At 58.6% G+C, this 24,492-nt stretch overlaps 1 protein-coding gene across 1 annotated transcript in view; it reads right to left on the bottom strand.

Moving 5' to 3' along the window:
• Positions 1 to 3,074: 3,074 nt before the first annotated feature.
• Positions 3,075 to 24,492, bottom strand: part of LOC146541918 (inosine-5'-monophosphate dehydrogenase 1-like) — a gene marked incomplete at its 5' end in the record, with an annotated part of 39,260 nt that continues 17,842 nt past the window's right edge. Inside the window, 4 exons of the mRNA XM_085215328.1 lie at positions 3,075 to 3,205; positions 4,034 to 4,124; positions 17,297 to 17,496; positions 21,076 to 21,163. Coding sequence (XP_085071454.1) covers positions 3,075 to 3,205; positions 4,034 to 4,124; positions 17,297 to 17,496; positions 21,076 to 21,163 — 510 coding nt within the window. The remainder of the gene's footprint in view (positions 3,206 to 4,033; positions 4,125 to 17,296; positions 17,497 to 21,075; positions 21,164 to 24,492) is intronic.

The raw sequence follows: 24,492 nt of genomic DNA on the forward strand, positions 1-24,492 counted from the left end.
ATGGGGACATGGGGACGTGGGGACGTGGGGACGTGGGGATGTGGGGACGTGGGGGACATGGGGATGTGGGGACGTGGGGACATTGGGGGATGGGGGGACGTGGGGATGTGGGGATGTGGGGGGACATGGGGACATGGGGACGTGGGACGTGGGGACATTGGGGGATGGGGGGACGTGGGGGGACATGGGGACATGGGGACGTGGGGACGTGGGGACATTGGGGGATGGGGGGACATGGGGACGTGGGGACATGAGGACGGGGGGATGTGGGGACGTGGGGATGTGGGGACATTGGGGGATGTGGGGATGTGGGGACGTGGGGATGTGGGGACGTGGGGATGTGGGGATGTGGGGACGTGGGGACATTGGGGGATGGGGGGACGTGGGATGTGGGGATGTGGGGGGACATGGGGACATGGGGACGTGGGGACGTGGGGACATTGGGGGATGTGGGGATGTGAGGATGTGGGGACGTGGGGGGACATGGGGACATGGGGACGTGGGGACATGAGGACGGGGGGATGTGGGGACGTGGGGACGTGGGGACATTGGGGGATGTGGGGACGTGGGGATGTGGGGACGTGGGGACATTGGGGATGGGGGGACGTGGGGATGTGGGGGGACGTGGGGATGTGGGGGGACGTGGGGACGTGGGGACATGGAGATGTGGGGGGACGTGGGGGGACATGGGGACATGGGGGGACAGGGATGGGGACATGGATGGGACACTGGGGACATGTGAGTTCACTTTGGGGACGCTCTGGGGACGCTTTGGGGTCACATTGGGGTCCCTCTGGGGTCACGTTGGGGTCACATTGAGGTCACCCTGGGGTCACTGTGGGGATGCTTTGGGGTCACAGTGGGGTCACAGTGGGGACACTCTGGGGTCACAGTGGGGTCACATTGAGGTCACTGTGGGGTCACTGTGGGGTCACTGTGGGGAAGTTTTGGGGTCACTGCGGGGTCACATTGGGGTCACTCTGGGGTCACAGTGAGGTCACATTCAGGTCACTGTGGGGTCAAAATGGGGTCACTGTGGGGATGTTTTGGGGTCACTGCGGGGTCACTGTGGGGTCACAGTGGGGTCACTCTGGGGTCACAGTGGGGTCACACTGAGGTCACTGTGGGGTCACTGTGGGGATGCTTTGGGGTCACTGCGGGGTCACTGTGGGGTCACAGTGGGGTCACAGTGGGGGGCACTGTGGGGACACTTTGGGGTCACAGTGGGGTCACAGTGGGGACATTTAGGATCACATTGGGGTCACTGAGGGGTCACAGTGGGGGCACATTGGGGTAACTTTGGGGTCACTGTGGGGGTCACTGCAGGGATGCTTGGGGGTCACTGCGGGGTCACTGTGGGGTCAAAATGGGGTCACAGTGGGGACATTTTGGATCACATTGGGGTCACAGTGGGGTCACAGTGGGGTCACTGTGGGGTCACAGTGGGGTCATTCTGGGGTCACTGTGGGGTCACATTGGGGTCACATTGGGTTCACTCTGGGGTCACTGCGGGGATGCTTTGGGGTCACTGAGGGGTCACATGGGGTCACAGTGGGGTCACATTGGGGTCACAGTGGGGTCACATTGGGGTAACTTTGGGGTCACTGTGGGGGTCACAGTGGGGTCACAGTGGGGTCACAATGGGGTCACAGTGGGGACATTTTGGATCACACTGGGGTCACAGTGGGGTCACAGTGGGGTCACAGTGGGGTCACTGAGGGTCACATTGGGGTCACAATGGGGTCACAGTGGGGACATTTTGGATCACATGGGGGTCACTCTGCGGTCACTCTGGGGTCACAGTGGGGACATGTTGGATCACATTGGGGTCACATTGGGGTCACAGTGGGGTCACATTGGGGACATTTTGGATCACATTGGGGTCACAGTGGGGTCACAGTGGGGTCACTGAGGGTCACATTGGGGTCACAATGGGGTCACAGTGGGGACATTTTGGATCACACGGGGGTCACTCTGCGGTCACTCTGGTGTCACAGTGGGGACATGTTGGATCACATTGGGGTCACATTGGGGTCACAGTGGGGTCACAGTGTGGTCACTGTGGGGTCACAGTGGGGTCACAGTGGGGGCACATTGGGGTCACAGTGGGGTCACAGTGGGGTCACCCTGGGGTCACCCTGGGGTCACAGTGGGGGCACATTGGGGTAACTTTGGAGTCACTGTGGGGACATGTTGGATCACACTGGGGTCACTCTGGGGTCACAGTGGGGTCATAGTGGGGTCACATTGGGGTCACAGTGGGGTCACATTGGATTCACTCTGGGTTCACTCTGGGGTCACAGTGGGGTCACAGTGGGGACATGTTGGATCACATTGGGGTCACATTGGGGTCACAGTGGGGTCACAGTGGGGTCACAGTGGGGGCACAGTGGGGGCACATTGGGGTAACTTTGGAGTCACTGTGGGGACATGTTGGATCACACTGGGGTCACAGTTGGGTCACTCTGGGGTCACTGTGGGGTCACTGAGGGGTCACTGAGGGTCAAATTGGGGTCACAATGGGGTCACAGTGGGGTCGCATTGGATTCACTCTGGGTTCACTCTGGGGTCACAGTGGGGTCACAGTGGGGACATGTTGGATCACATTGGGGTCACATTGGGGTCACAGTGGGGTCACAGTGGGGACATTTTGGATCACACTGGGGTCACTCTGGGGTCACTGTGGGGTCACTGTGGGGTCACTGTGGGGTCACATTGGGGTCACATTGGGGTCACCGTGGGGTCACAGTGGGGTCACAGTGGGGTCACCGTGGGGTCACTGTGGGGTCACTGTGGGGTCACAGTGGGGTCATTCTGGGGTCACTGTGGGGTCACCCTGGGGTCACAGTGGGGTCACTCTGGGGTCACTGCGGGGATGCTTTGGGGTCACTGTGGGGGTCACAGTGGGGTCACAGTGGGGTCACATTGGGGTCACATTGGGGTCACAGTGGGGTCACAGTGGGGTCATTCTGGGGTCACTGTGGGGTCACCCTGGGGTCACAGTGGGGTCACTCTGGGGTCACTGCGGGGATGCTTTGGGGTCACTGAGGGGTCACATTGGGGTCACAGTGGGGTCACGGTGGGGTCACGGTGGGGTCACTCAGGGTCTCACCCTCGTTGGTGCCGCAGTCGCCGCCGCCCCCCCCAACTCGCAGAGCATCGGCGCCCGCCTCGATCAGATTCCGCGCCTGCGCCGCCGTCACCACTGAGCGCCGAGCCAATCAGCACAGCCCTGCCTGCCCCACAGCACAGCCCTGCCTGCCCCACAGCACAGCCCTGCCTGCCCACAGCACAGCCTGCCTGCCCACAGCACAGCCCTGCCCACTGCCTGCCCACAGCACAGCCCTGCCTGCCCCATAGCACAGCCCTGCCCCACTGCCTGCCCCACAGCACAGCCCTGCCTGCCCCACAGCACAGCCCTGCCCCACTGCCTGCCCCACAGCACAGCCCTGCCTGCCCCACAGCACAGCCCTGCCCCAGTGCCTGCCCCACAGCACAGCCCTGCCTGCCCCACAACACAGCCCTGCCCCACTGCCTGCCCCACAGCACAGCCCTGTCCCACAGCCCTGCCCCATAGCACAGCCCTGCCTGCCCCACAGCACAGCCCTGTCCCACAGCCCTGCCCCATAGCACAGCCCTGCCTGCCCCACAGCACAGCCCTGCCTGCCCCACAGCCCTGCTCCATAGCACAGCCCTGCCTGCCCCATAGAACAACCCTGCCCCACAGCACAGCCCTGCCCCACAACCCTGCCTGCCCCATAGCCCTGCCCTATAGCACAGCCCTGCCACACAGCACATCCCTGCCCCACCGCCCTGCCCCACATCACCCCACATCTCTGCTCCCCATCACCCCCCATCACCCCAAATCCCGACCCAACGTCACCCCACTTCGCCTCCCATCTCCACCCCACAACACCCCAAATCCCCACCCGATGCCACCCCCCGTCCCCGCCCCCCATCCTGACCCCCCGCCCCCCAACCCTCCCCCCAACCCGCCCCCCCACGCAGCCCCCCCCCAGCCCCCCTCTCTCACCGCTGCCCCCCACCACCTGCAGCTCCGGGTGGCGCTCCTTGATGTAGCGGATCATGGAGATCTGATGCACCGAGTTCCCCTGCGAGGAATCCTATGGGGCGCAGCCAGCGCCGTCACCATGCGCCCCACAGCCCCACAACCCCACAACCCCACAGCCCCACAACCCCACAACCTCATAATCCTATAAACCCACAACCCCTGAATCACAGAACCCCGCAACCCCACAACCCCACAACCCCACAACCTCATAATCCTATAAACCCACAACCCCTGAATCCTAGAACCCCGCAACCCCACAACCCCACAACCCCACAACCCCGCAACCCCGCAACCCCACAACCTCATAATCCTATAAACCCACAACCCCTGAATCCTAAAACCCCGCAACCCCACAAACCCTAAATCCTAGAACCCCACAACCCCACAACCCCACAAACCCTGAATCCTAGAACCCCACAACCCCACAACCCCACAACCCCACAACCTCATAATCCTATAAACCCACAACCCCTGAATCCTAGAACCCCACAAACCCTGAATCCTAGAACCCCACAACCCCACAACCCCGCAACCCCACAACCCCACAACCCCACAACCCCACAACCTCATAATCCTATAAACCACACAACCCCAGAATACTAGAACCCCGCAACCCCACAAACCCTGAATCCTAGAACCCCACAACCCCACAACCCCACAATCCTAGAACCCCACAACCCCTGAATCCTAGAACCCCACAAACCCTGAATCCTAGAACCCCACAAACCCACAACCCCACAACCCCACAATCCTAGAACCCCACAACCCCACAACCTCATAATCCTATAAACCCACAAACCCTGAATCCAAGAACCCCGCAACCCCACAACCCCACAACCCCACAACCCCGCAACCCCACAACCTCATAATCCTATAAACCCACAACCCCTGAATCCTAAAACCCCGCAACCCCACAAACCCTAAATCCTAGAACCCCACAACCCCACAACCCCACAAACCCTGAATCCTAGAACCCCACAACCCCACAACCCCACAACCCCACAACCTCATAATCCTATAAACCCACAACCCCTGAATCCTAGAACCCCACAAACCCTGAATCCTAGAACCCCACAACCCCACAACCCCGCAACCCCACAACCCCACAACCCCGCAACCCCACAACCTCATAATCCTATAAACCCACAACCCCAGAATCCTAGAACCCCGCAACCCCACAAACCCTGAATCCTAGAACCCCACAACCCCACAACCCCACAATCCTAGAACCCCACAACACCTGAATCCTAGAACCCCACAAACCCTGAATCCTAGAACCCCGCAACCCCACAACCCCACAACCCCACAACCTCATAATCCTATAAACCCACAACCCCTGAATCCTAGAACACCACAAACCCTGAATCCTAGAACCCCGCAACCCCACAACCCCACAACCCCACAACCCCGCAACCCCACAACCTCATAATCCTATAAACCCACAACCCCAGAATCCTAGAACCCCGCAACCCCACAAACCCTGAATCCTAGAACCCCGCAACCCCACAACCCCACAATCCTAGAACCCCACAAACCCTGAATCCTAGAACCCCACAAACCCTGAATCCTAGAACCCCACAAACCCACAACCCCACAACCCCACAATCCTAGAACCCCACAACCCCACAACCTCATAATCCTATAAATCCACAACCCCTGAATCCCAGAACCCCGCAACCCCACAACCTCATAATCCTATAAATCCACAACCCCTGAATCCCAGAACCCCGCAACCCCACAACCTCATAATCCTATAAACCCACAACCCCTCAATCCTAGAACCCCACAACCCCTGAATCCTAGAACCCCACAAACCCTGAATCCTAGAACCCCGCAACCCCACAACCTCATAATCCTAGAACCCCACAACCCCACAATCCTAGAACCCCACAACCCCTGAATCTTAGAACCCCACAACCCCACAATCCAAGAACCCCACAACCCCTGAATCCTAGAACCCCACAAACCCTGAATCCTAGAACCCCACAAACCCACAACCCCACAACCCCACAATCCTAGAACCCCACAACCCCACAACCTCATAATCCTATAAACCCACAACCCCTGAATCCTAGAACCCCGCAACCCCACAACCCCACAATCCTAGAACCCCACAACCCCTGAATCCTAGAACCCCACAAACCCTGAATCCTAGAACCCCACAAACCCACAACCCCACAACCCCACAATCCTAGAACCCCACAACCCCACAACCTCATAATCCTATAAATCCACAACCCCTGAATCCCAGAACCCCGCAACCCCACAACCTCATAATCCTATAAATCCACAACCCCTGAATCCCAGAACCCCGCAACCCCACAACCTCATAATCCTATAAACCCACAACCCCTGAATCCTAGAACCCCGCAACCCCACAACCCCACAATCCAAGAACCCCACAACCCCTGAATCCTAGAACCCCACAAACCCACAACCCCACAACCCCACAATCCTAGAACCCCACAACCCCACAACCTCATAATCCTATAAATCCACAACCCCTGAATCCCAGAACCCCGCAACCCCACAACCTCATAATCCTATAAATCCACAACCCCTGAATCCCAGAACCCCGCAACCCCACAACCTCATAATCCTATAAACCCACAACCCCTCAATCCTAGAACCCCGCAACCCCACAACCTCATAATCCTATAAATCCACAACCCCTGAATCCCAGAACCCCGCAACCCCACAACCTCATAATCCTATAAACCCACAACCCCTCAATCCTAGAACCCCACAACCCCTGAATCCTAGAACCCCGCAACCCCACAAACCCTGAATCCTAGAACCCTGCAACTCCACAACCTCATAATCCTAGAACCCCACAACCCCACAATCCTAGAACCCCACAACCCCTGAATCTTAGAACCCCACAAACCCTGAATCCTAGAACCCCACAAACCCACAACGCCACAATCCTAGAACCCCACAACCCCACAACCTCATAATCCTGTAAACCCACAACCCCTGAATCCTAGAACCCCGCAACCCCACAACCTCATAATCCTATAAACCCACAACCACTCAATCCTAGAACCCCGCAACCCCTGAATCCTAGAACCCCACAAACCCTGAATCCTAGAACCCCGCAACCCCACAACCTCATAATCCTAGAACCCCACAACCCCACAATCCTAGAACCCCACAACCCCTGAATCTTAGAACCCCACAAACCCTGAATCCTAGAACCCCACAAACCCACAACCCCACAACCCCACAATCCTAGAACCCCACAACCCCACAACCTCATAATCCTATAAATCCACAACCCCTGAATCCCAGAACCCCGCAACCCCACAACCTCATAATCCTATAAATCCACAACCCCTGAATCCCAGAACCCCGCAACCCCACAACCTCATAATCCTATAAACCCACAACCCCTCAATCCTAGAACCCCGCAACCCCACAACCTCATAATCCTAGAACGCCACAACCCCAGAACCTCATAATCCTATCACCCCACCCCCCCACAGCCCCTGAATCCTAGAATCCCACAAACCCTGAATCCTAGAACCCCACAACCCCACAACCCCACAAACCCACAATCCTAGAACCCCACAACCCCTGAATCTTAGAACCCCACAGCCCCACAACCCCTGAATCCTAGAACCCCACAAACCCTGAATCCTAGAACCCCACAACCCCACAAACCCACAATCCTAGAACCCCACAACCCCTGAATCTTAGAACCCCACAGCCCCACAACCCCTGAATCCTAGAACCCCACAACCCCACAACCTCATAATCCTAGAACCCCACAACCCCAGAATCCAAGAACCCCACAACCCCTGAATCTTAGAGCCCCGCAACCCCACAAACCCTGAATCCTAGAACCCCACAAACCCTGAATCCTAGAACCCCGCAACCCCACAAACCCTGAATCCTAGAACCCCACAACCCCTGAACCCCAGAATCCTAGCACCCCACAACCCCACAACCCCATAATCCTATAACCCCAGAACCATCCGCCCCAGAAGCCCACAACCCCAGAACCATCCGTCCCATAACTCCAGAACCTCAGAACCCTATAGCCATCTGCCTCCATAACCCCATAACCCTAGAATCCCAGAACCCCAGAATTGCAGAACCCTATAACCATCTGCCCCATAACCCCATAACCCCAGAAACTTATAACCATACACCACATAACCCCATGGCCCCACAACCCCATAACCATCCACCCCAGAGCCCCATAACCCCATAACGATCGACCCCAGAACCCCAGAAACCCACAGCCCTATAACCATCCACCCCATAATCCCATAGCCCTATAACCTTATAACCAACCAACCCCAGAACCATCCACCCCATAACCCCATAACCCCATAACCCCAGAACCACAGAACCCCAGAACCATCCACCCCATAGCCCCATAACCCCATAACCACAGAACAACAGAACCCCAGAACCATCCACCCCATAGCCCCATAACACCATAACCCCATAACGCCATAACCCCATAAGCCCAGAACCCCAGAACCTCATAACCCCATTCACCATCTGCCCCATAACCCCATAACCCCAGAACCATCCACCCCAGAACCCCATAACCCCATGACCCAAAACCCCAGAACCCCAGAACCTCATAACCCCATAACCATCTCCCCCATAACCCCACACCCCATAACCACCTCCACCAAAACGCCAGAACCCTGCACCCCATAAAACCCCATATAAACCCATAAACACACATCCCCCGAACACCCCCAAACCATTCAGATAATCCCTCAAATCCCCCATAAAACCCCAAACCAAACCATATAACCCCATAAAACCCCATAAAATATGCCCCATAACTCCCCATGCAGCCCCATAACCCAAAACCCCCATAGAACACCATAAAATCCCACACAACCCCACACAACCCCATAGAAACCAATATGGTTGTATGGCTTTGGTTTAAGGGTCCTGAAAGGTCACAGAACCGTGGATGGTTGGGATGGAAGGGTCCTGAAAGGTCACAGAACCCTGGGATGGTTGGGATGGAAGGGTCCTGAAAGGTCACAGAACCATGGGATGGTTGGGATGGAAGGGTCCTGAAAGGTCACAGAACCCTGGGATGGTTGGGGTGGAAGGGTCCTGAAAGGTCACAGAACCATGGATGGTTGGGGTGGAAGGGTCCTGAAAGGTCACAGAACCATGGGATGGTTGGGATGGAAGGGTCCTGAAAGGTCACAGAACCCTGGGATGGTTGGGGTGGAAGGGTCCTGAAAGGTCACAGAACCATGGGATGGTTGGGATGGAAGGGTCCTGAAAGGTCACAGAACCCTAGGATGGTTGGGGTGGAAGGGTCCTGAAAGGTCACAGAACCATGGGATGGTTGGGATGGAAGGGTCCTGAAAGGTCACAGAACTGTGGATGGTTGGGATGGAAGGGTCCTGAAAGGTCACAGAACCGTGGGATGGTTGGGGTGGAAGGGTCCTGAAAGGTCACAGAACCGTGGGATGGTTGGGATGGAAGGGTCCTGAAAGGTCACAGAACCCTGGATGGTTGGGGTGGAAGGGTCCTGAAAGGTCACAGAACCTTGGGATGGTTGGGATGGAAGGGTCCTGAAAGGTCACAGAACCGTGGATGGTTGGGGTGGAAGGGTCCTGAAAGGTCACAGAACCCTGGGATGGTTGGGATGGAAGGGTCCTGAAAGGTCACAGAACCCTGGATGGTTGGAATGGAAGGGTCCTGAAAGGTCACAAAACCCTGGGATGGTTGGGATGGAAGGGTCCTGAAAGGTCACAGAACGATGGGATGGTTGGGGTGGAAGGGTCCTGAAAGGTCACAGAACCCTGGGATGGTTGGGATGGAAGGGTCCTGAAAGGTCACAGAACCCTGGGAGGGTTGGGATGGAAGGGTCCTGAAAGGTCACAGAACCCTGGATGGTTGGGATGGAAGGGTCCTGAAAGGTCACAGAACCCTGGGATGGTTGGGATGGAAGGGTCCTGAAAGGTCACAGAACCATGGGATGGGTGAGGGTCCTGAAAGGTCACAGAACCGTGGGATGGTGTTAGAAGGGTCCTGAAAGGTCAGAGAACCATGGGATGGTTGGGATGGAAGGGTCCTGAAAGGTCACAGAACCCTGTGTGGAGGAGGAAGTCACAGAACGGATGGTTGGGATGGAAGGGTCCTGAAAGGTCACAGAACATGGTTGGGATGGAAGGGTCCTGAAAGGTCACAGAACTGGGATGGTTGGGATGGAAGGGTCCTGAAAGGTCACAGAACCCTGGGATGGTGGGTGGAAGGGTCCTGAAAGGTCACAGAACGGATGGTTGGGTGGAAGGGTCCTGAAAGTACAGAACCATGGGATGGTGGGTGGAAGGGTCCTGAAAGGTCACAGAACCATGGATGGTTGGGTGGAAGGGTCCTGAAAGGTCACAGAACCATGGATGGTTGGGGTGGAAGGGTCCTGAAAGGTCACAGAACCATGGGATGGTTGGGATGGAAGGGTCCTGAAAGGTCACAGAACCATGGGATGGTTGGGTGGAAGGGTCCTGAAAGGTCACAGAACCATGGGATGGTTGGGGGAAGGGTCCTGAAAGGTCACAGAACCATGGGATGGTTGGGATGGAAGGGTCCTGAAAGGTCACAGAACCTGGGATGGTTGTGGAAGGGTCCTGAAAGGTCACAGAACCCTGGGATGGTTGGGAGGGAAGGGTCCTGAAAGGTCACAGAACCTGGGATGGTTGGGATGGAAGGGTCCTGAAAGGTCACAGACCTGGGATTGTTGGGTGGAAGGGTCCTGAAAGGTCACAGAACCATGGGATGGTTGGGATGGAAGGGTCCTGAAAGGTCACAGAACCATGGGATGGTTGGGGTGGAAGGGTCCTGAAAGGTCACAGAACCCTGGGATGGTTGGGATGGAAGGGTCCTGAAAGGTCACAGAACCCTGGGATGGTTGGGATGGAAGGGTCCTGAAAGGTCACAGAACCATGGGAAGGTTGGGATGGAAGGGTCCTGAAAGGTCACAGAACCATGGGATGGTTGGGTGGAAGGGTCCTGAAAGGTCACAGAACCATGGGATGGTTGGGGTGGAAGGGTCCTGAAAGGTCACAGAACCGTGGGATGGTTGGGATGGAAGGGTCCTGAAAGGTCACAGAACCATGGATGGTTGGGGTGGAAGGGTCCTGAAAGGTCACAGAACCATGGATGGTTGGGGTGGAAGGGTCCTGAAAGGTCACAGAACCATGGGATGGTTGGGATGGAAGGGTCCTGAAAGGTCACAGAACCCTGGATGGTTGGGTGGAAGGGTCCTGAAAGGTCACAGAACCCTGGGATGGTTGGGTGGAAGGGTCCTGAAAGGTCACAGAACCCTGGGATGGTTGGGATGGAAGGGTCCTGAAAGGTCACAGAACCTGGGATGGTTGGGATGGAAGGGTCCTGAAAGGTCACAGAACCTGGGATGGTTGGGATGGAAGGGTCCTGAAAGGTCACAGAACCTGGGATGGTTGGGATGGAAGGGTCCTGAAAGGTCACAGAACCTGGGATGGTTGGGATGGAAGGGTCCTGAAAGGTCACAGAACCCTGGGATGGTTGGGATGGAAGGGTCCTGAAAGGTCACAGAACTGGGATGGTTGGGATGGAAGGGTCCTGAAAGGTCACAGAACCATGGGATGGTTGGGTGGAAGGGTCCTGAAAGGTCACAGAACCCTGGGATGGTTGGGATGGAAGGTCCTGAAAGGTCACAGAACCTGGGATGGTTGGGATGGAAGGGTCCTGAAAGGTCACAGAACCTGGGATGGTTGGGATGGAAGGGTCCTGAAAGGTCACAGAACCTGGGATGGTTGGGATGGAAGGGTCCTGAAAGGTCACAGAACCATGGGATGGTTGGGTGGAAGGGTCCTGAAAGGTCACAGAACCCTGGGATGGTTGGGTGGAAGGGTCCTGAAAGGTCACAGAACCTGGGATGGTTGGGATGGAAGGGTCCTGAAAGGTCACAGAACTGGGATGGTTGGGATGGAAGGGTCCTGAAAGGTCACAGAACCCTGGGATGGTTGGGATGGAAGGGTCCTGAAAGGTCACAGAACCCTGGGATGGTTGGGATGGAAGGGTCCTGAAAGGTCACAGAACCCTGGGATGGTTGGGTGGAAGGGTCCTGAAAGGTCACAGAACCCTGGGATGGTTGGGATGGAAGGGTCCTGAAAGGTCACAGAACCCTGGGATGGTTGGGATGGAAGGGTCCTGAAAGGTCACAGAACCTGGGATGGTTGGGATGGAAGGGTCCTGAAAGGTCACAGAACCCTGGGATGGTTGGGATGGAAGGGTCCTGAAAGGTCACAGAACCTGGGATGGTTGGGATGGAAGGGTCCTGAAAGGTCACAGAACCCTGGGATGGTTGGGTGGAAGGGTCCTGAAAGGTCACAGAACCCTGGGATGGTTGGGATGGAAGGGTCCTGAAAGGTCACAGAACCATGGGATGGTTGGGATGGAAGGGTCCTGAAAGGTCACAGAACCCGGGATGGTTGGGATGGAAGGGTCCTGAAAGGTCACAGAACCCGGATGGTTGGGATGGAAGGTCCTGAAAGGTCACAGAACCCTGGGATGGTTGGGATGGAAGGGTCCTGAAAGGTCACAGAACCCTGGGATGGTTGGGATGGAAAGGTCCTGAAAGGTCACAGAACCCTGGGATGGTTGGGAGGAAGGGTCCTGAAAGGTCACAGAACCATGGGATGGTTGGGATGGAAGGGTCCTGAAAGGTCACAGAACCGTGGATGGTTGGTGGAAGGGTCCTGAAAGGTCACAGAACCTGGGATGGTTGGGATGGAAGGGTCCTGAAAGGTCACAGAACCCTGGGATGGTTGGGATGGAAGGGTCCTGAAAGGTCACAGAACCGGATGGTTGGGATGGAAGGGTCCTGAAAGGTCACAGAACCCTGGGGGTTGGGGTGGAAGGGTCCTGAAAGGTCACAGAACCATGGGATGGTTGGGATGGAAGGGTCCTGAAAGGTCACAGAACCTGGGATGGTTGGGATGGAAGGGTCCTGAAAGGTCACAGAACCCTGGGATGGTTGGGATGGAAGGGTCCTGAAAGGTCACAGACCGTGGGATGGTTGGGATGGAAGAGTCCTGAAAGGTCACAGAACCCTGGGATGGTTGGGATGGAAGGGTCCTGAAAGGTCACAGAACCCTGGGATGGTTGGGATGGAAGGGTCCTGAAAGGTCACAGAACCCTGGGATGGTTGGGGTGGAAGGGTCCTGAAAGGTCACAGAACTGGGATGGTTGGGATGGAAGGGTCCTGAAAGGTCACAGAACGATGGTTGGGATGGAAAGGTCCTGAAAGGTCACAGAACTATGTGGGATGGAAGGGTCCTGAAAGGTCCCAGAACCCTGGGATGGTTGGGATGGAAGGGTCCTGAAAGGTCACAGAACCGGATGGTGAGAATGGATGGTTGAAGTCCTGAAAGGTCACAGAACCCTGGGATGGTTGGGGTGGAAGGGTCCTGAAAGGTCACAGAACCCTGGGATGGTTGGGATGGAAGGGTCCTGAAAGGTCACAGAACCAGGGAAGGTTGGGAAGGAAGGGTCCTGAAAGGTCACAGAACCATGGATGGTTGGGATGGAAGGGTCCTGAAAGGTCACAGAACCTGGGATGGTTGGGATGGAAGGGTCCTTAAAGGTCACAGAACCCTGGATGGTTGGGGTGGAAGGGTCCTGAAAGGTCACAGAACCCTGGAATGGTTGGGTGGAAGGGTCCTGAAAGGTCACAGAACCCTGGATGGTTGGGGTGGAAGGGTCCTGAAAGGTCACAGAACCCTGGGATGGTTGGGATGGAAGGGTCCTGAAAGGTCACAGAACCTGGGATGGTTGGGATGGAAGGGTCCTGAAAGGTCACAGAACCATGGGATGGTTGGGATGGAAGGGTCCTGAAAGGTCACAGAACCTGGGATGGTTGGGATGGAAGGGTCCTGAAAGGTCACAGAACCGTGGGATGGTTGGGATGGAAGGGTCCTGAAAGGTCACAGAACCTGGGATGGTTGGGTGGAAGGGTCCTGAAAGGTCACAGACCTGGATGGTTGGTGGAAGGGTCCTGAAAGGTCACAGAACCATGGGAATGTTGGGGTGGAAGGGTCCTGAAAGGTCACAGAACCATGGAATGGTTGGGATGGAAGGGTCCTGAAAGGTCACAGAACCCTGGGATGGTTGGGATGGAAGGGTCCTGAAAGGTCACAGAACCATGGATGGTTGGGATGGAAGGGTCCTGAAAGGTCACAGAACCCTGGGATGGTTGGGGTGGAAGGGTCCTGAAAGGTCACAGAACCCTGGGATGGTTGGGATGGAAGGGTCCTGAAAGGTCACAGAACCCTGGATGGTTGGGATGGAAGGGTCCTGAAAGGTCACAGAACCATGGAACCCCATACAACCTAATAGGACCCGATACAACCCCATAGAACCCCATACAAGCCCATAGAACGCCATAGAACCCCACATTACCCCAAACAACCCCATATCCCCCCACACCCCCATACAACCGCATACAATCCCATACAACCCGTGTAACCCCATATCCCCCACACCCCCATACAACCCCATACAACCCCATACACCCCAAACAACCCCATATCCCACACCCCATATCCCCCCCCACAACCCATACAACCCATACAACCCCATACAACCCCATATCCCCCACACACCCTATATCCCCCCCCACAACCCATACACCCCATACAACCCATACACTCCCCATACAACCCAGAACACCATATACCCCCCACACCCCCATATCCCCCCCACACACCCCCAACACCCCATACAACCCCATAAAACCCCATACGACCCATACCCCCCCAATACCCCATACACCCATGTAACCCCATACACCCCATACAACCCCATACAACCCCATGAACACCATATCCCCCCACACCCCATACAACCCCATACACCCCATACACCCACACCCCCATACAACCCCATATCCCCACACCCCCATACACCCCCATATCCCCCCCACACCCCCACACCCCATACACCCCCATACCCCCCCAACACCCCATACAACCCCCATATCCCCCCACACCCCCATATCCCCCCACACCCCCATATCCCCCCCACACCCCCACACCCCCATACACCCCAATACCCCCCACCCCATACAACCCCCATATCCCCCCCACACCCATACCCCCCCACACCCCCATATCCCCCCCCACCCCCATATCCCCCCCCCACACCCCCATACACCCCCATATCCCCCCCCACCACCCACCCAATATCCCCCCCACACCCCCATATCCCCCCACACACCCCCATACACCCCCATATCCCCCCCCCACCCCAATATCCCCCCCCACCACCCCCCATATCCCCCCCACACACCCCCATACACCCCATACCCCCCCCCACCCCCACCATATCCCCCCCCACACCCCCATATCCCCCCCCACACCCCCATACACCCCCATATCCCCCCCACACCCCCATATCCCCCCCCCACACCCCCATATCCCCCCCCACACACCCCCATACACCCCCATATCCCCCCCCCACCCCAATATCCCCCCCCACACCCCCATATCCCCCCACACACCCCCATATCCCCCCACTACACCCCATACAACCCCCATATCCCCCCCACACCCCCATATCCCCCCCACACCCCCATATCCCCCCCACACCCCCATATCCCCCCCCCACACCCCCATACACCCCCATATCCCCCCCCCACCCCAATATCCCCCCCCACACCCCCATATCCCCCCCACACACCCCCATACACCCCCATATCCCCCCCCCACACCCAATATCCCCCCCCACACCCCCATATCCCCCCCACACACCCCCATACACCCCCATATCCCCCCCCCACCCCAATATCCCCCCCCACACCCCCATATCCCCCCCCACACCCCCATACACCCCCATATCCCCCCCACACACCCCATATCCCCCCCCACACCCCCATATCCCCCCCACACACCCCCATACACCCCCATATCCCCCCCACCCCAATATCCCCCCCCACACCCCCATATCCCCCCACACACACCCCATATCCCCCCCCACACCCCCATACAACCCCATACACCCCCATACATCCCCATATCCCCCCCCACACCCACCCCACACACCCCCATATCCCCCCCACACACCCCCATACACCCCCATATCCCCCCCCACACCCCATATCCCCCCCCCACACCCCCATATCCCCCCCACACAACCCCCATACACCCCCATACACCCCCATATCCCCCCCCCACCCCCATATCCCCCCCCACACCCCCATATCCCCCCCACACACCCCCATACACCCCCATATCCCCCCCCACACCCCCATATCCCCCCCCACACCCCCATATCCCCCCCACACACCCCCATACACCCCATATCCCCCCCCCACCCCAATATCCCCCCCCACACCCCCATATCCCCCCACTCACCCCATACACCCCCATATCCCCCCCCACACCCCCATACAACCCCATACAACCCCATACATCCCCATATCCCCCCCCACACCCCCCCACAACCCCCATATCCCCCCCACACACCCCCATACACCCCCATATCCCCCCCCCACCCCCCATATCCCCCCCCACACCCCCATATCCCCCCCACACACCCCCATACACCCCCATATCCCCCCACACCCCCATATCCCCCCCCACACCCCCATATGCCCCCCCCACACACCCCCATATCCCCCCACTCACCCCCATACACCCCCATATCCCCCCCACACCCCCATATCCCCCCCCACACCCCCATTCACCCCCATATCCCCCCCCCACCCCCATACACCCCCATATCCCCCCCCACACCCCCATACACCCCCATATCCCATATCCCCCCCCACACCCCCATACACCCCCATATCCCCCCGCATACACCCCCATATCCCCCCCCGCACCCCCATATCCCCCCCTCACCCCCATATCCCCCCCCACACACCCCCATACACCCCCATATCCCCCCCCACACCCCCATATTCCCCCCCACACCCCCATATCCCCCCCCACACCCCATACAACCCCGCATCCCCCCCACACCCCCATATCCCCCCCCCACACCCCCATACAACCCCATATCCCCCCCCACACACCCCCATACAACCCCCATATCCCCCCCCACACCCCCATACAACCCCATACAACCCCATACATCCCCATATCCCCCCCCACACCCCCCCACATCCCCATACCCCCCCCACACCCCCATACACCCCCGCATCCCCCCCCTCTCACCCCCTTCCCCCCCCCCCCGCTCCCCATCCATCCGTACCAGCAGCACCAGATCGGCTCCCGCTTCCGCCACCATTTCCAGCCTCCGCCGCTCTCCGTCCCCGGCTCCCAGCGCCGCCCCGCATCGCAGCCGTTCCCGACCGTCCCGGGACGAAGCCGCGTAGCGCCGGCACTTGCGGAGGTCGGCGCGGGCCATCACCGCCACCAGCTCGTCTCGGGAGTTCACGATGGGGAGCTGGCCTGCGGGGTGCGGGGCGTGGGGGGAATTGGGGGTACGAAGGATATGGGGCTGTGCGGGGTATATGGGGAATGTGGGGGGGGGGGGGATGGGGGGTACGGGGATGTGGGGGTGTGGGAGGGGGGGGGGGTGTGGGGGGGGGGGTATGAGGGGTATGGGGGTGTGTGGGTGTGGGGGGGGGGGGGTTTGGGGGTGTGGGGGGTGTGGGGGGATGCGGGGGTATGGGGGGTGTGGGGGGTGTGGGGGGTGTGGGGGGGGGGTGTGGGGGGTGTGGGGGTGTGGGTGGGGGGTATGGGGGGGGGTATGGGGGGGGGGGTATGGGGGGGGGGTATGGGGGGGGGGGGGGGTATGGGGGGTATGGGGGTGTGGGGGTAGGGTTGGGGGGGGGTTGGGGGATGGGGGTATGGGGGGTTGGGGGTGATGTGGGTGGGGGGGGTATGGGGTATGGGGGTATGGGGGTGGGGATGGGGTATGGGGTTGGGGGTTGGGGGTGGGGGGGGGTATGGGGTATGGGTTGGGGGTGGGGGGTTGGGTGGGGATTGGGGGTGGGTGGGGTGGGGGGGGGGGTTGGGGGGTGGGGGATTGGGTGGGTGGGGTTGGGATGGGGGGGGGGTATGGGGGATGGGGGGGGGGGAGGGTTGGGGGGGTGGTAGGGGTGGGGGGGGGTGGGTGATTGGGGTATGGGGGATGGGGGTAGGGGGGATTGGGTATGGGGTGGGGGTGGGGTGTGGGGTTGGTGATGGGGATGGGGGTAGGGGGGTATGGGGTGGGGGTATGGGGGGTATGGGGGTGGTGGGGGTGGGGGGTATGGGGGTATGGGGGTTGGGGGGTATGGGGGGTAGGGGTATGGGGGGGGGTTGGGGGATGGGGAGTGGGGGGTGTGGGGGTATGGGGGTGGGGGGTGGGGGGGGGTATGGGGGGTATGGGGGGGGATGGGGTGGGTGGGGGTGGGGGTGGGGGGGGTATGGGGGGGGGTATGGGGGGGGGGGTATGGGGGGTGGGGGGGATGTGGGGGGGGTATGGGGGTATGGGGGGTTGGGGGTGTGGGGGTGTGGGGTGGTTGGGGGATGTTGGGGGTAGTGGGGGTGGGTGATGGGGTATGGGGGGGTATGGGGTATGGGGGGGGGGTATGGGGGTATGGGGGTGGGGGGGTTGGGGGTTGGGGGGTATGGGGGGTATGGGGGTTGGGGTGTGGGGGGGTGTGGGGTATGGGGGTGTGGGGGATTGGGGGGTTGGGGGGGGTATGGGGGGGGGGTTGGGGGGATGGGGGTTGGGGGTTGGGGGATGGGGGGATGTGGGGGGGGGTATGGGGGGTATGGGGGTAGGGGGTTGGGGTATGGGGGTATGGGGGGGGGTAGGGGGTATGGGGGGGGGTTGGGGGTTGGGGGTATGGGGGGATTGGGGTTGTGGGGATTGGGGGGTGGGGGATTGGGGGGTGGGGGGTTGGGGGGGGATTGGGGGTAAGTGGGATGGGGTATGGGGGATTGGGGGTTGGGGATTGGGGGTATGGGGGGTTGGGGTGGTTGGGGTGTGGGGTGATGTGGGGGGTGTAGGGGGTGTGGGGTTTGGGGATGTTGGGGTAGGGGGGTATGGGGTATGGGGTGTTGGGGGGATTGGGGGCTGGTGTTGGGGGGGGGGATTGGGGGGGTTGGGGGATTGTGGGTGGGGGATGTGGGTGGGGGGGGGGGTGTGGGGTGGTTAGTGGGGGATTGGGGGTATGGGGGGTTTGGGGGGGTTGTGGGGGGGGTGGGATGGGGATGGGGGGGGTATGGGGGTGTGGGGGATTGGGGTTGTGGGGGGGGGTTGGGGGTGGGGGCAGTGGGGGTTGGAGTTTGGGATGTGGGATGGGGCAGTGTGGGGTGCGTTGTGGGGTGGTATGTGGGGTGGTTGTGGGGCGTTGTGGGTGGTTGTGGGGCTTGTGGGGTCGTTGTGGGGTGGGGGTGCGTTGTGGGGTGGTTGGGGGTGGTTGTGGGGCGTTGTGGGGGTGGGTGGTTGTGGGCATGTGTGGGGGTTGTGGGTGGGGGGCAGTTGTGGGTGGTTGTGGGAGTTGTGGGTGGTTGTGGGGGTGGGGGTTGTGGGGGTGGGGTGGTTGTGGGGTGGTTGTGGGGCGTTGTGGGGTGTTGTGGGGTGGTTGTGGGGGTGGGTGGTTTGGGGTGGGGGCAGTTGTGGGGCGGCTGTGGGGCGGTTGTGGAGTGGTTGTGGGGCGGTTGTGGGGCGGTTGTGGGGGTGGGGTGGTTTGGGGCAGTTGTGGGGTGGTTGTGGGGTGTGGCGGTTGCGGGTGGTTGGTGCGTTGTGGGGTGGTTGTGGGGGTGTGAGTGTTGTGGGGTGGTTGTGGGTGGTTGTGGGGCAGTTGCGGGGTGGTTGTGGGGCAGCTGTGGGCGGCTGTGGGGCGGTTGTGGAGCGGTTGTGGGGCGGTTGTGGGGTGGTTGTGGGGGGTGGTGGTTGTGGAGTGGTAATGGGGCAGTTGTGGGGGCTGTGGGGTGGTTAGGGGCGGTTGTGGGGGTTGTGGGGTGGTTATGGGGTGGTTGTGGGGCAGTTGCGGGTGGTTGTGGGGTGGTTGTGGGGGTGGGGTGGTTGTGGGGTGGGGGCAGTTGTGGGGCGGCTGTGGGGCGGTTGTGGAGTGGTTGTGGGGCGGGGGCGGTTGTGGGGGTGGGGTGGTTATGGGGCAGTTGTGGGGTGGTTGTGGGGGTGTGGCGGTTCCGGGGTGGTTGTGGGGCGGTTGTGGGGGTGGGGTGGTTATGGGGTGGTTGTGGGGCAGTTGCGGGGTGGTTGTGGGGCGGCTGTGGGGCGGCTGTGGGCGGTTGTGAGCGGTTGTGGGGCGGTTGTGGGGTGGTTGTGGGGGTGGGGTGGTTGTGGAGTGGTAATGGGCAGTTGTGGGGAGGTGTGGGTGGTTGTGGGGTGGTTACGGGGCGGTTGTGGGGTGGTTGTGGGGCAGTTGTGGGGTGGTTGTGGGATGCTTGTGGGGCGGTTGTGGGGTCATTGTGGGGGTTGTGGGGTGGTTGTGGGGCAGTTGTGGGGTGGTTGTGGGGCGGCTGTGGGTGGCTGTGGGGCGGTTGTGGAGTGGTTGTGGGCGTTGTGGGGCGTTGTGGGGCGGTTGTGGGGTGGTTGTGGGGTGGTTGTGGGGTCATTGTGGGGTGTTGTTGGGTGGTTGTGGGCAGTTGTGGGGCGGCTGTGGGCGGTTTGGTGGCGTTGTGGTGGTTGGGGGCGTTGTGGGGTGGTTGTGGGGTCATTGTGGGGTGGTTGCGGGGTGGTTATGGGGCAATTGTGGGGTGGTTGTGGGGCGGTTGTGGGGCGGTGTTGTGGGGTGGTTGTGGGGTGTTGTGGGGCGGTTATGGGCAGTTGTGGGGCAGTTGTGGGGCGGCTGTGGGGCGGTTGTGGGGCGGTTGTGGAGTGGTTGTGGGGCGGTTGTGGGGCGGTTGTGGGGTCATTGTGGGGAGGTTGTGGGGTGGTTGTGGGGCAGTTGTGGGGTGGTTGTGAGGCAGTTGTGGGGCAGTTGTGGGGTCATTGTGTGGTGGTTACGGGGCGGTTGTGGGTGGTTATGGGGCAGTTGTGGGGCGGCTGTGGGGCGGCTGTGGACGCACCCTTCTTGCTGCGCTGCAGGATGGCGTTGGCCTCCTGTATGGTGACGCCGGCCGGGGCCACCACCAGCTCCTCGCGCTTCGTCATCACCTGCAGGGCAGCGACAGCCCGACACCACAATCCCAATCCCAATCCCAATCCCAATCCCAATCCCAATCCTCATCCCAACCCCAATCACAATCCTCATCCCAATCCCAATCCTCATCCCAATCCCAATCCCAATCCTCATCCCAATCCCAATCACAATCCTCATCCCAATCCCAATTCCCATCCCAACCCTAATCCCCATCCCAATCCCAATCCCACACCCAATCCTCATCCCAATCCCAAGCCCAATCCCCATCCCAATCCCAATCCCCAGCCCCATCCCCATCCCAATCCTCATCCCAATCCCACTCCCAGTCCCCATCCCAATCCCAATCCCCATCCCCATCCCAATCCCAATCCCCATCCCCATCCCAATCCCAATCCCAATCCCCATCCCAATCCCCATCCCAATCCCAATCCCAAACATCATCCCAATCCCAATTCCAATCCTCATACCAAATCTCGTTCCAATCCCAATCCTAATCCCGATCCTCCTCCCAATCCCAATACTCATTGCAAACCCAATCCTCATCCCAATCCTCATCCAAATCCTAATCCCAATAATAATTCCAATCCTCATCCCAAACCCAATCCCAATCCTCGCCCAAATCCTCATCCCAATCCCAATCCTAATCCCAGCCATCATCCCAATCCCAATCCTCATCACAAACCCAATCCCCAATCCTCGTCCCAATCCTCATCCCAATCCCAATCCTAATCCCAACCATCATCCCAATCCCAATCCTCATCCCAAACCCAATCCCCAATCCTCATCCCAATCCTCATCCCAAGCCCAATCCCCATCCCAATCCCAATCCCCATCCCCATCCCAATCCCAATCCCCATACCAATCCCAATCCCAATCATAATCCTCATCCCAATCCCAATTCCAATCCTCATACCAAATGTCGTTCCAATCCCAATCCTAATCCCGATCCTCCTCCCAATCCCAATACTCATTGCAAACCCAATACTCATCCCAATCCTCATCCCAATTACAATCCTCATCCCAATTCTCATCCTAATCCTAATCCCAATAATAATTCCAATCCTCATCCCAAACCCAATCCCAACCCTCGCCCAAATCCTCATCCCAATCCCAATCCTAATCCCAGCCATCATCCCAATCCCAATCCTCATCCCAAACCCAATCTCAAAACCTCGTCCCAATCCTAATCCCAATCATCACCCTAATCTCAATCCTCATTCCAAACCCAATCCTAATCCCAATCCTCATCCCAATCCCAATATTCATTGCAAAGTCAATCCTCATCCCAATCCTCATTCCAAACCCAATCCCAATCCCCACCCCAATCCTCATCGCATTCCCAATCCTAATCCCAATGCCAATCCTAATCCCAACCATCATCCCAATCTCAATCCTCACCCCAGTCCCAATCCTATTCCCAATCCTCATCCCAATCCTCATCCCAAACCCAATCCTCACCCCAATCCTCATCACATTCCCAATCCTAATCCCATTGCCAATCCTAATCCCAACCATCATCCCATTCTCAATCCTCACCCCAGTCCCAATATCAAATCCTCATCCCAATCCTCATCCCAATCCCAATCCTAATCCCAACCATCATCCCAGTCCCAATCCTCATCCCAAACCCAATATCAAATCCTCATCCCAATCCTCATCCCAAACCCAATATCAAATCCTCATCCCAATCCTCATCCCAATCCCAATCCTAATCCCAACCATCATCCCAATCCCAATCCTCATCCCAAACCCAATCTCAAAACCTCGTCCCAATCCTCATCCCAATCCCAATCCTAATCCCAATCATAACCCTAATCTCAATCCTCATTCCAAACCCAATCCCAATCCCCACCCCAATCCTCATCGCATTCCCAATCCTAATCCCAATGCCAATCCTAATCCCAACCATCATCCCAATCTCAATCCTCACCCCAGTCCCAATCCTATTCCCAATCCTCATCCCAAACCCAATCCTCACCCCAATCCTCATCCCAGTCTCAATCCTCACCCCAGTCCCAATCCTATTCCCAATCCTCATCCCAAACCCAATCCTCACCCCAATCCTCATCACATTCTCAATCCTAATCCCATTGCCAATCCTAATCCCAATCATCATCCCAGTCTCAATCCTCACCCCAGTCCCAATCCTATTCCCAATCCTCATCCCAATCCCAATCCCAGTCCTCAAACCCATCCTCATCCCATCATCCCGATCCTCGTCCCAATCCAATCCTCACCCCAATCCCAGTCCCAATCCCAATCCTCATCCCGTAATCCCAATCCTCCTCATCACATCACCCCAATGCCAATCCTAATCCTCATCCCACGCCCACTCACAATCCTAATCCTCATCCCAATCCTAATCCCATCGTCCTAATCCTGCTCGTCCTATCATCCCAATCCCTATCCCAGTCCTCCTCCTCTCGATCCGTCCAATCCCAATCCCCCAATCCCAATGCCCCAACTCCCAGTCCCTCCAAATCCCACTCCTCCTCATCCCGTCAGCCCAATTCCAATTCTCCTCAACCCAATCCCAATCCCAATCCCAATCCTCATCCCAATCCCAATACCTCAATCCCTCCAATCCCTTGTATCCACCCAATCCCAATGTCCCCATCCCAATCCTCTCAATCCCTGTGCCTTAATCCCAATCTCCCAATCCTCCCAATTCCCCCAATCCCAATGATCCAATCCCAGTCCACCCAATCCCAATCTTCCTAGTCCTAATCCCAATCCCACCAATCATCTCAATCCCAATCCCCCATTCCCCCTAATCCCAGTCCTCCAATCCTTCCAACACCCCCAATCCCAATGCTCCAATCCCATAATCCTACCAATCCCCCAATCCCAACTCCCCCAATGCCAACCACCCCACACCTCCTAATCCCAACTCCCCCAATCCCTGTGCCCAAATCCCCAATCCCACCAAGCCTTACCCTCCTAATCCAGCTCCCCTAATCCCAATCCTCCCAATCCCCTCAATTCCAGTGTCCCCAATCCCAATCCTTCTAATCCCAGTAACCCTACCCCAATGCTCCCAATCCCTCCAATCCACCGAATCTGAATCCCCCGCCCCATCCCCAGTTTTCCACATCCTAATCCCCCCAATCCCATTTCCCCCGTTGCGGACCCTCCAAACCCAATCCCCCCAGTCTTAATGCCCTAATCCTTATCCCAATGCCCCCAATTCCAGTCCCCCAATCCTCCTAATCTCGACTCCCCCTATCCCAGTGCCCCAATCCCCAATGCCAACGATTCTAATCCTCCTAATCCCAGTTCCCTTAATCCCAATCCACCCAATCCCAGAACCCCATCCCCAATCGTCCTCAATACCCCCACTCCT

The sequence above is a fragment of the Meleagris gallopavo genome, unplaced genomic scaffold (genome assembly GCF_905368555.1).
Source record: "Meleagris gallopavo unplaced genomic scaffold, MGAL_WU_HG_1.1 scaffold_17, whole genome shotgun sequence".
Taxonomy (NCBI): Eukaryota; Metazoa; Chordata; class Aves; order Galliformes; family Phasianidae; genus Meleagris; species Meleagris gallopavo.